We start from the raw sequence: 12,454 nt of genomic DNA, 5'->3' as shown, positions 1-12,454 counted from the left end.
TGTTGACATATTTGCAAATTCCTTCCAAATGCAACTTTCACATAAAATCCCTACCTTTCCTTCAGCAACCTATAAAATACTAAAAACACAAAACTAACCCAGAACATCAGATAATAACACAACTAAAGGATTAACACTAGTAAATTAAGGGGTCCAAATATGCAATATTTGGCACACATCAAACACCTCCAAACTTAACTTTTGCAAGTCTTTTAGTGAAACAGAACAAAAAATAAAATGAAAACGAAACAAAACCTAAAGAAAAACTAAACTAAAGAGAAAAGCTGTAGAATTTTGCTCTCTGGACTTGTGTATCTTTTCTTGAATGCAAAGAGTTCTATTTATAGGCTTAGGAAAGTCCTAGAAGCCCAAGTAAACCTAGATAATTCGGAGGTTTGTCTCCCAGTCCAAATAGAAGTCTGAAATCGGAATAGGGTTCGTCCAGATTTGTATCATTTTATTGCGGGATGATTTTGGCATAATAACCTTCCAAATTAGGAAAATTCTATTATAATGAACTATATTATTTTGAGTTAGCTTTCCAATGCTCCTTGAATCACTTCAATCCGATATTTGAACATAAAGTTATGGTCAAAATACTGAGACATGTGCAGAATCTGAATTTGAATCCAATCCGAAATTTTATCAAATCTTATCTTTAATCCGATTTACCCTTCTTCTTGGATTTGGTTAAACTTAACCACATCATCTAGGTCTTCTCAAAGTATACTTTATTCCAAACTTTGCATTTTTCCCTTTAAAGCTGTAGTTTTTCTTCAACGACCTACAAAATACTGAAAATACAAAACTAACACAAAATATCAAATAACAACACAACTAAAGGATTAACTAATGTAAATAAAGGGGTCGAAATATGTAATATTTGGCACACATCAAACATTACATACATGAAACAAAGTTGTTAATCATAAGGGAGGCTTCATCTTCAACCTTAGTTGAAGGTTTAGCCTCACATGTTTTTGAAAGACAAAACAAGATTGATTGAATTCATAATGTAAAATCGAGTACTTACAAATAAGAATCACAAAGTTGAGATCCAAAAGCTAGGAAACCCTTAAACTCTCTTCTTTCTCCGCTGATATCTCAAAATTCGTAGCCTCCCTACACTAATCTAATAATTCTCTATTTATAGGCCTATAACTAGGGTTTACAATTTGAAATAGACTTAAATTCACTGCCAGATCGGACAGTGCGCTCAATTGCACACCTTCTATGCTCGAGCGTACTTGGGCATGTAGGTTTCCCCGGCCACGCATGCGTATGTGCACACTGAGCTTTCAAGTGGGCACGCCTGCGCTCAATCTTGGGGCGCTGGCTCGATCGTGTTGACATATTTGCAAATTCCTTCCAAATGCAACTTTCGCATAAAATCCCCAGCTTTCCTTTAGCAACCTATAAAATACTAAAAACACAGAACAAACCCAGAACATCAGATAATAACACAGCTTAAGGATTAACACAAGTAAATTAAGGGGTCCAAATATGCAATATTTGGCACACATCATCTATGCCAGAAAATGACGGGTGTGTGCCTAAGGGTCTATGTGGACTCAATGGATATTGTGTTTTAAACGATCGAGACATTGATTGCAAACATCTTCTTGGATTTGCTCGGGTAAAGGAAGGAGATTGGGGCTCAGGCTGTGAGAGGAATTTCACTGTGGAAAGTTGCTCAGCAAGTTCCGAATATGCAATGAAAGAGTCTAATACCGAATGGGAAAATGATACTTATTCTCTTTTGACATCTTCAACCAATGAGAATTGCAGAGAAGCATGTTTGCAGGACTGCAACTATGAAGCTGTGCTTTTCAAAGACGGCGTGGGGGAGTGCACAAAATAGAGGCTTCCTTTGCAATTTGGGAGAACTGATACAAGCAGCTCAACCGTATCCTTCATCAAGGTAGGTACATCTACACTCCCAAAAGAATGTAAGAAAGAGCTGCGATTGGTCCTTATTATCTGTGTTTCGTTAGTTGTTTTTACATTTATTGTCTTGGAAATTTCTGGATTTGGGATTTACAAAAATTGTGTTATGTCGTATCAAATGATGTCTAAAAATGGAAAGATTGAATTGGGTGAGGATGTTGCTCCAAAATCATTCACCTATGCACAACTTGAGAAAGCGACTCGTCACTTCAACAAGGAGCTTGATACAGGAGCATTTGGGATAGTATTTAAAGGGGCAATATTGATCTGCCAGATCAAGAAGATTGTAGCCGTCAAAAGGCTAGACAAATCAATGTTGGCTGAACGGGAGAGACAGTTTCATACTGAGATGAAAGTTATTGGGAGAACACATTACAAAAACCTTGTCCATCTACTGGGTTATTGTCATGATGGACCCAACAGGCTTTTGGTGTACAAGTACATGAGCAATGGGTCGCTTGTAGATAAACTCATTACACCTGAAAAACGACTTTCTTGGGCTGAGAGAATAAAAATCGCTTGCAACATAGTGAGAAGACCTATTTATCTCCATGAAGAGTGTGAGCCAAAAATCATTCATTATGACATAAAACCTCATAACATACTCATAGATGAAGATGGATGCACAAAAATCTCTGACTTCAGATTGGCAAAGTTGCTAAATGCTGCTCAAACCAAAACTTTCACCTAAATTAGAGGAACACAGGGATACATTGCCCCATAGAGGCTTCAACAACTGCCTGTGACAGACAAAGTAGATGTGTAAAGCTTTGGAATTGTGCTACTGGAGATTATATCATGTCGAAAGAGTATGGACTCTAATCTTCCAGGTGAAGAAGTTGATCTTAAAGAATGGGCAAACCATTGTTTTGACCGTGGTGAGCTACGTAAACTAGTGAATAATGAAAACGTTGACAAGAGAGAATTGGAGAAAATGGTTAAAATAGGACATTTCTGTGCTTTGGATGAGTTCCTAGTACTCCACCCTTCAATGAATAAGGTTCTACATATGTTGGACGGGATCAAAAATATTCCAAAGAGTACAAGTTCGATTTCTCCCCTAATTAGCATTTGAAATGTGTTTTGTATTCTAGTGACATGTCCTAATTAGAAGTTTTCTTTTGAGTGTACGTATCTTGTATCAATTATGTGAGTTTTTCTTTTGTGTGCCATTTTGAAATGCATTTGTGTACGATAAAGAATTTTCTTATCAAGTTGTCTATTTAAACAAAAAATAATTAACATATAATATAATTCTTGCAATAATTATATTATATTAACATATAATAAAATTCTTGTAATAGTGATTCATCTTGAATAAGGATTCTCAACCTTGAGACCCTACCGGGATAGTAGTGGCCTTCCATCTCCTGCAACCTGCTCTTCTCCGGCAGCCACCACCCAAAAAATTGTAACTAATCTGTGTTGTGCATTTTTCGCTCTACTTTTCGGTAGTTTGAAGAGGAGATTTTATGCCATAAGTAAGAACAAAGAGATGTTGCACTTATCACTTACTTTTCTTTCTCATATCATCTGTACAACTATGATTTATTTATTCCTGTTCGGTCATGCATCAACCACTTAAGGCTCAACAGATCTCTAGGCCCAATCTACTAAACAAACCTACCAAGACCAAGCCTATGTCGAGACTTAGTCAGCCTAGCCCGACGCATAGTTGACCTAACAAGGGCATACTAGTCTTTTACTGAGGGTAGATCGGTCATTCCATATGAAAGGAGATCCACAATCCCTAGATGAACGTGAATAACCTATACAGCATCCACACAACCACCCACGTTCAACAGAACATGTCCAGTTGTTAGCACCCAACCAACACACGTATACTCAAGGATTACTCGGGTATCCACGTTCGACATCAACAAGGCCAAACTACTTGTTCCACGATCTTAGGCTCCCAAGATCGTGGAGCCACCAACAACCCACATCCTTCGACAACGCTGTATGTTAAGTGCCAAAATATTCATATTTTAGCCCTTAACTTATATTTGTTAATTCCTTAGTTTTGTTAGTTTATGTCATTTTAGTTCTTTTATATGTTTTCTATGTTTTTATAGGCTTTTGGAAGAAAAGGAAGGAATTCGGGAAGTATCGGGCTTAAAGAGCAAATTTGGAAAAAGCTGGAGGCTTTGGTAGTGCAATCGATCGCAGTCCCCTGCGATCGAGTGCACTACGACCAAAAGGACCAGAAGAGTTTAGCCTTGCGCTCGTGCGCACACAAGGAGACTCGATCGCAGACGTGCGATCGAGTGCACATGGGCTGCGATCGATCGCACCCGTGCGCTGGAGAATAGTCAGCTGCGGTCAGAATTCCTTTTCCTTCCATATTAGGGTATTCCAACTCCCACTTGTAATAGGATTAAACCCTACGAATTTTCTAGGTTTACTAAGGGTTCTAGGATTTCTTTAGGCCTATAAATAGACCTCTTAGCTTTTAGGAAAAAGTGTGGAGAAAGAGGCACAAGCTCTAGAAAGGAACTGAAGGCTAGATCCAGTGGAGTTTGGGCTTTCTTCTCTTCCACCTTTTATTTTTGTTATGTCGTTTATATTTTACTTGGGGCCAGATTGAAGCCCTAATCATGTGTTTTTAGGATTTCAATATTGGCACCTTTGCTACAATTATATTTTCGTGCATTTAACTTGATTAATTCTTATTTTATTGAATTCCTCATGTGTTTGCCTGATTAACATATGCATGTGATATGGATTAGTTAATTAAATCAATTTGGATGACCGAGTCCTGGGTTTAGTAAAAGTAACAAAAGAAATCTACACCGGGTTCTTAGGTTAATCAACATGGGGAACCAAGAGTATACACCCATGCTAAATCCTTTAAGAAAGAAAAGAGTTAGAGTATACACTCATGCCTAATTCGTTGCTTAGGGAAATCTATAGCTTAAAGAGTATACACCCATGCCCTTAGGTTGACAAACATTAAATATACCGGTATGACTGGCGCATTGGCATATTGTTATCTTAATTAGTTTGATTAGTGGTGGATATCAAAACCCTAATCCTTTTTAGTTCTAGTTTATCTTTTATTTTATTTATTTATTTTAATTCAATCATGACAATTGAATTTTATCTGTTAATTAAATAGGAAATTACTTCTAAACATAATTTACCAATCCTCGTGAGAATGATCTCGTATTTGCCTACTATACTATCGTTTGATCTTGTGCACTTGCGAGTAAAGTGTACCAAGTATTTGCTTATTAATTTAGGTGGGTATTTGGCACAACAAGTTTTTGATGCCGTTGCCGAGGATTGTTTGATTTTGTTTGAAATTTTTTTCCATTAGTTTATTTTTGTTTTTTATTTTTATTTTTTTTTGTCTTTCTAAGTTTTTCACCAGTCACTCTTCTGCCTCCAGAGGTGCACTCAAGCGCCCATCCAGTGCAATTGAGTGCACCTCATAGTGCGATCGATCGGTCATCCGGACAACAGCATAGTCACTGTACTAATTATTGATCTGATTTTTTATCTTTTCTTTTCTTTTCATGCAGGGTCAGTTGGGTTTGCATCTTCGTAAGCTTTTTTTTTTTTTTTTTTAGTTTTGTTTTTATTTTCCCTTTTAATTTTAACTTTTCGTTATTTTATTTTTGTTTTCACGCATGTGGGGTGGCATTCCGACATCCCATGGACCATGTTCATTATGCCATGACCCTTATCACCATGTTAGAGATCCTTCAAGAAGACAAATTTCTAACAAAATTTTTGAGCATAAGAACACATCGTTCTCTAGACTAGGGAACGACCGCAATTTTGATTCTTGTAACCCGTCATGGAGCCAACAGTCCAATCTCTCATGGCAAGCTCAAGCTCCCGAAATTCATGCTTCATAATCTCATGGACTGCAATATTAATCATATCAGCAATTCTATGATCGTGGATATTCCTCTCAATCAGCTCCACAACAGCAATATCTGGCTGAACCAGCTCCTCTTGAGTTTTCTGAATAGACATTAGATATGATGAATACATTGATTAAAACTACACAGGAAGCAACTGAGGAAATGAAGGCCCACCTCAAACAAAAAGGCAATAGTCTCAAAGAAGAAGAAGCATACCAAGAGGAGCCATCTCCACAGTTATATGGTCAATCATATTCTTGTCTTAGCCACAGCCTGAGGCAATCCATTTTCAAGATAGTAGCTCATGAAGAGGAACCATCTCCCATGTATGATCATTTAGATTTTTCTTCACATCAACAATACCAAGAAGAGGTACCTCCCTCGAAGAGTTCTACCTTTGAAGAAACAATGTCAGCTTATCTTAGCCAAATGGAGGAAAGTAAGCGATCATTTGAAAGGATGAATAACTCTCGCATGCAATCATTCGAAAGGATGGAGGCTCATCTCAAGCAAATATCAGATATCATCAAAGAAGAAGAGTGTCAAAGTCAGTTGGTGGCAAATCCTAATGAGCACTACATCGAGGAAGAGTGCACCTACTATCATGAGCAAGCTGTCACATTGAGGGGTGAAGAGGTGGTTGAAAATCAAGTGGAAGAGGGGAAGAAGGAGCAAACCGAAGTTCCACAGGAACCATATCAGGAAAAAGAAGAGAGCACTAAGACTTTTTCAACATTAGCTCTTATTCCTAAAACACCAAGAGGCCAGGAGAGAAGTTTGTTAGAGCTACCACATGAGCAAATAGAGGACATCAAGATAGAAAAGCTCCTTGAGTTTTCTTCTTACTTTATTCTAGCTCATGATTCCACACCGGATAAGAAACTATTTGATAAAACTCAAAGTAGTCCTCCCCATTCTATAGACATTTGGAATCACCTTGCTAGAAAAGATTCATTCCCTTTGGTGCAAGAGAAGGAAAGACTGGTGCTCCAAGTTTAAAGTGCCACAGCTTGGCTAAAGACGTTAAACTTAGCGCTCATGGGAGGCACCCCATAGTTTATCCTGTTATTTTTCTATTTATTTGTATGTTTGTCTTTAGCTTTATTTTTGTGTCCTATTTTTTTTTTTGTGTGTTTTATTTTGCAGGGACAAGTGTGCTTTAGTTCAAGTTTGGGAGTGTGCTATGAGCCATGCTATTCAGACAATTTCGTCCATATCCCAGGTAAATTCTTTCCATGTTATAGACACATTGGGGACAATGTGTAATTTAAGTTTGGGGGTATGGAAGACACTTTACACACACTTTGTCCCAATTTTATTTTGTTTTTTATTTTTGTTGTTTGTGAAAAAAAAATAATACATAAATAAATAATATATGCATGTTCATATTAGTCTTAAGATTTTGGTTGATCTGAAAGAATTGTGGTTTGATTTCATTGTTGAGGGTTAAAATTTTGAACACATGATCTGATGAGAGAATTTTTCTATTTGGTTACTTGCTCTAAGCAGTTGAGAATTCACATGTTTGACCTGATCTTACACAAGCACATTAGCACATAATTTGTGAGGTATGACATCAAAATCTGATATGTGTGTTTCTATATCTTTGGGTAAAACAGGATGATTTATTAGATGGATACTTTGGCATATATATATATGATTAAACAAAAAAAAATGATCATTGATAAGCTTTTCACTAAGTAACTGGACCTCCTGCCTCAAAGCATTGAATGTTCACATCAAAATGTGAAGAATTTTGATTTGGTTAATGTCATAATTAGTTTGGTTCTATAGCCTTTTTGACTCGAGTTAATAAGTCCTTAGGGATGTTTTACACCTAATGCCCTAAAACCATCTGGTTTGGGAGTCATTGGCCTAACACTCGCTACATGGGTCAATTAGAAAGCGTAAGGGAACCAAATATTGCACAACCTGACGAAGAAAAAACAAAAAAAAATTGAGTTGATAATAATAAAAAGGTAGGGCTTTGATAATAATAATAATAATAAATAAATAAATAAAAATAAAAAGAGAAAAAGAAAAGTTATGCCATAGTTATTCATTCTAATAGGGATTTCAGTGAACTTTGAGATATTGAGACATTGCACATTGGAAATAATTGGAAGCTTCATATTTATGTGCTAGTTTCTGTTACGCTGTTTCAAACTTGTGATGCCTTAACATATCTTTTGTAAGTGGTTAAACCTTAAAATTTCAATTCATTGTGAAGATGGAGTTTATCTTTTTAAGCTTGCAAATGAATGAGAATCATGGTTTTGAGTGACATTTGAATTTTTGAATAACATGACATTTGCATAATGTTTGTGGGTAACATTCCTAGAAAACCCTCGCAAGACTTCACTCGTCCTCTAGGGAATTCCTAGGGGTTTAAAAGGCTTGTTGCATATGCTAAATGCAATAGTACATCCCACGAAAGATGGATTTATCTTTTTGTTTTTTTGTTTTTCCATTTAGTTTTTAATTTCTAGTTTCATATTGCTAAGTGACTAGCAATATGTAAGTTTAGGGGTGTGTTAAGTGCCAAAATATTCATATTTTAGCCCTTAACTTATATTTGTTAATTCCTTAGTTTTGTTAGTTTTTGCCATTTTAGTTCTTTTATGTGTTTTCTATGTTTTTGTAGGCTTTTGGAAGAAAATGAAGCACTTCAGGAAGTATTGGGCTTAAAGAGTAAATTTGGGAAAAGATGAAGGCTCTGGTAGTGTGATCGATCGCTGGGGACCAGCGATCGAGTGCACTACAAGCAAAAGGACCGGACGAGTACAGCCTTGCGCTCGTGCGCACACAAGGAGACTTGATCGCAGATGTGCGATCAAGCGCACACGGGCTGTGATCTATCGCACCCGTGCGCTGGAGAATAGTCAGCTGTGGCCATAATTCATTTTCCTTCCATATTAGGGTATTCCAAATCCCACTCGTAATAGGACTAAACCCTACGAATTTTCTAGGTTTACTAGGGGTTCTAGGATTTCTTTAGGCATATAAATAGACTTTTTAGCTTCTAGGAAAAAGTGTGGAGAAAGAGGCATAAGCTCTGGAAAGGAACTGAAGGCTAGAGCAAGTGGAGTTTGGGTTTTTCTTCTCTTCCACCTTTTATCTTTGTTATGTAGTTTATATTTTAATTGGGGCTAGATTGAAGCCCTAATCATGTCTTTTTAGGATTTCAATATTGGCGCCTTTGTTACAATTACATTTTGGTGTAGTTAACTTGATTAGTTCCTATTTTATTGAATTCCTCGTATGTGTTTGCCTGATCAATATATGCAAAATCATTTTCCTAATCTCGTATTTGCCTACTATACTATCGCTTGATCTTATGCACTTGTGAGTAAAACGTACCAAGTATTTGCCTACTAATTTAGGTCGTTGTAGTATAGTGGTTAGTATTCTCACCTATCACGCGGATGACCCGGGTTCGATCCCCAGCAACGACACCAAAAACATATTGTGCCAAATACCCACCTAAATTAATAGGTAAATACTTGGTACATTTTACTCGCAAGTACACAAGATCAAACGATAGTATAGTAGGCAAATACGAGATCATTCCCACGAGGATTGGTAAATTATGTTTAGAAGTAATTTTCTATTTAATTAACAGATAAAATTCAATTGTCATCATTGAATTAAAATAAAGAAATAAAATAAAAGATAAACTAAAACTAAAAAGGATTAGGGTTTTGATATCCACCACTAATCAGACTAATTAAGATAACAATTGATAAGTGCTAAAATATTCATATTTTCAGCCCTTAACTTGCATGTTTTAATCCTTTGGTTTTAGTTAATTAGGCCATTTTCATTCCTTTTTGTGTTTTTCATACTTTTGCAGGCTTTTGGAAGAAAATGAAGTAAATCTAGATGATTTGGGCTCAAAGAGAAAAGATGGAGAAAATTGGAGCTCCCTGACACTCCGATCGATCACAGGTACCCTGCGATCGAGCGCAGTACCCGAGAGGATTAAACACAATTAAGGCCAGGAGCGATCGAGCGCATGCCAGGAAAGGATCGATCGCAGACCTGCGATTGAGCGCACACGCGCTGCGATCGATCGCACCCGTGCGCAGGAGACACATCAAGTGGCGGCCAGAGTGTCCCTCTTTCCATATTAGGGTTTTCCAACTCCCAATTGTAATAGGTCTCAAAACCCTGCGAAATCCCTAGGTTTACTACTATGTCAAGAACTTCTAAAACCTATAAATAGACCCTTAACGCTCTAGAATAGACACGCTTTGTACGGAGAAGAAGAGGAGCTCTTGAAGTTCAAGTTTCTGCCTTATTCTTTTCTTTTCATTTATGAAGATGTTTAACATCAACTCTATGTGTAGCTAATTTATTTAGTAGGGCTAGATTGAAGCCCTAGTTATGTTTAATTAATATTTCAATATTAGCACCTTTGTGATGATCTTGTTGTGCTATTTAACTTGATTAATACCTGCTTGCATGAATTCCTCATATGTGTGTGCCTGATCAACATATGCAAGTGGTATGGACTAGTTAGTTAGATCAATTTGGATGACCGAGTCCTGGGTTTAACATAAGTAACAAAAGAATCCACACCGCAATTTTTGGTTAATCAACATGGGGAACCGGGAGTATACACCCATGCCCTTGGCCTCGTGTGTTGGTCGATTTCCATAGAACATATGCTTTTCTAAAGAACAACTTAGTATATACCATGCTAAATTCTTTAGGAAAGAAAAGAGTTAGAGTATACACTCATGCCTAACTCCTTGCTTAGGGAAATCTATAGCTTAAGGAGTGTACACCCATGCCCTTAGGTTGACAAACATTAGATATGCATAACATGATCAAAGCATTGGCATATTGTTATATTAGTTGAATATAATTAGTGGTGGATATCAAAGCCCTACCTTTTTATCATTATCAACTCAATCAATCTTTGTTTTACTTAAGGAATTTATTTTTAAACGAAAATTCAGCAATCCTCGTAGGAATGATCCTGTACTTGCACCATATACTACTATGTTGACCTTGTGCACTTGTAGGTAAAACGTACAAATCAAAAAGAATTTTTCATTTCCCCTAACTTTTCTATTTTCTGTTTCAGGTTGCAGATTGGCATTCTTTGATTGCGATCAATCGTCAGCCAGGTTCGATCGAACGTACCAACCTGCGATCGAGCGCAGTTCCAGGGAGTATCCGAACTAGCAGCACTGAAGCTGCTCGACTGGAGAAGTAATTTAGTTAATGCAAGGTCGTCGACCTCAAGCCTCAACTGTTCTTCCACTCGATCCTGATATTGAGCGGACAATTCGACGATGACCTAGAGACAAAGAAGAAGAAGAAGAAATTGAGATGGAAGATTTGCAAGTGAATCCAATTGGGCCAAGACCATTAGAGGCAAATCCACCACGGGTGAGGAGACCAATGAAGTAGGCATACGTTCCAGCAAACCTCCATCAACCCTCATGCATAGCATATCAACCAGAGGTGGATGGTAGCTATTATATCTCTCCTCAAATCCTCAATGCACTGACTCACTTCAGAGGCATAGCTACTGACGATCCCAACTTGCATCTTAAGGAATTCTTTGACTTATGCAAGTTGCAGCACGTTCAAGGCCTAACTCTAGAGAGACTTAGGTTAGTCCTCTTTCCTTTTTCCTTGAAAGATAATGTTAAACTGTGGTACAATTCCTTGCTTGCAGATTCTATCCATACTTGGGAGGAATTAACCACCAAGTTTCTGAAGAAGTTTTTTCCAGCTCAAAGGATAAGGCAACTTAGAACGGAGCTGCAATCGTTCCAACAAAGAGATGGAGACCCTTTCTTTGAAGCATGGGATCACTTCAATGCAATGCTCCTTAAGTGTCCAAATCACAACATATCTCAAGATGACCAGGTACGAATCTTTTATGAAGGGTTAGATGATTTTAACGAGGGTGTTGTTGATACAGCTTGTGGAGGTGTGATGATGGAAAAGAGTAGTGAGGAAGCCATAAAGCTTTTTGAGATGTTGAGTGAACACACCCAACAATTCCCATTCAGAGGAAGGCAAGACGTAAGGAGCAAGGGTAGGTATGAAGAAAACAATGGGGTGAAAAATCAGATAGCTAGCTTGAAGAAGACAGTAAATATGCTTGTAAACTCCATGACTACTCAGGACATCTCTCTTATTCAGCCAACCACCCAACTCTAGGTATGTGCCATATGTTCTCATTTAGATCATGTTACTGCGAACTGCCCTTTGTATTCATCTCCAGATCAGGAGCAAGCCAATTATGTGGGACAACACACTTATCCTCCCAAGAACAATCCTTACTCCAACACTTATAATTCAGGGTGGCACAACCACCCCAATTCATCATGGAGTAACAGTAGGAACATCCGGAACCCTCAAGGACAGCAAAGCAATTCCCAACAAACAGTTCAACCAGCCAAAGACCCAGAAGAGGAGGACCTGAAGAGTCTTTTACGACAATTTGTGACTTCACAACAGCAATTCACGACTGATCAAAAACAATTCACTACAAAGACCAATCAAGCCATTCAAAGACTGGAAGTGCAAATGGGTTAGATGGCAAAGGAACTGATTGAGAGAAAGCAGGGAGAATCTTCAGCCCAGGCAATACCCAATCTAGGGGGTCATCA

At 37.7% G+C, this 12,454-nt stretch overlaps 1 protein-coding gene across 1 annotated transcript; it reads left to right on the top strand.

The window, feature by feature from the left end:
- Positions 1-2,053: 2,053 nt before the first annotated feature.
- Positions 2,054-2,638, top strand: LOC132169633 (G-type lectin S-receptor-like serine/threonine-protein kinase LECRK4). The gene has a single exon (XM_059580635.2). It carries the CDS (start codon positions 2,054-2,056, stop codon positions 2,636-2,638), a length of 585 nt encoding a protein of 194 aa, XP_059436618.2.
- The last annotated feature ends 9,816 nt before the right edge of the window (positions 2,639-12,454 follow it).

The sequence above is a fragment of the Corylus avellana genome, chromosome 1 (assembly GCF_965113065.1).
Source record: "Corylus avellana chromosome 1, dhCorAvel1.hap1.2, whole genome shotgun sequence".
Lineage (NCBI taxonomy): Eukaryota > Viridiplantae > Streptophyta > Magnoliopsida > Fagales > Betulaceae > Corylus > Corylus avellana.
This window is presented reverse-complemented; position numbering and strand designations above follow the sequence as displayed.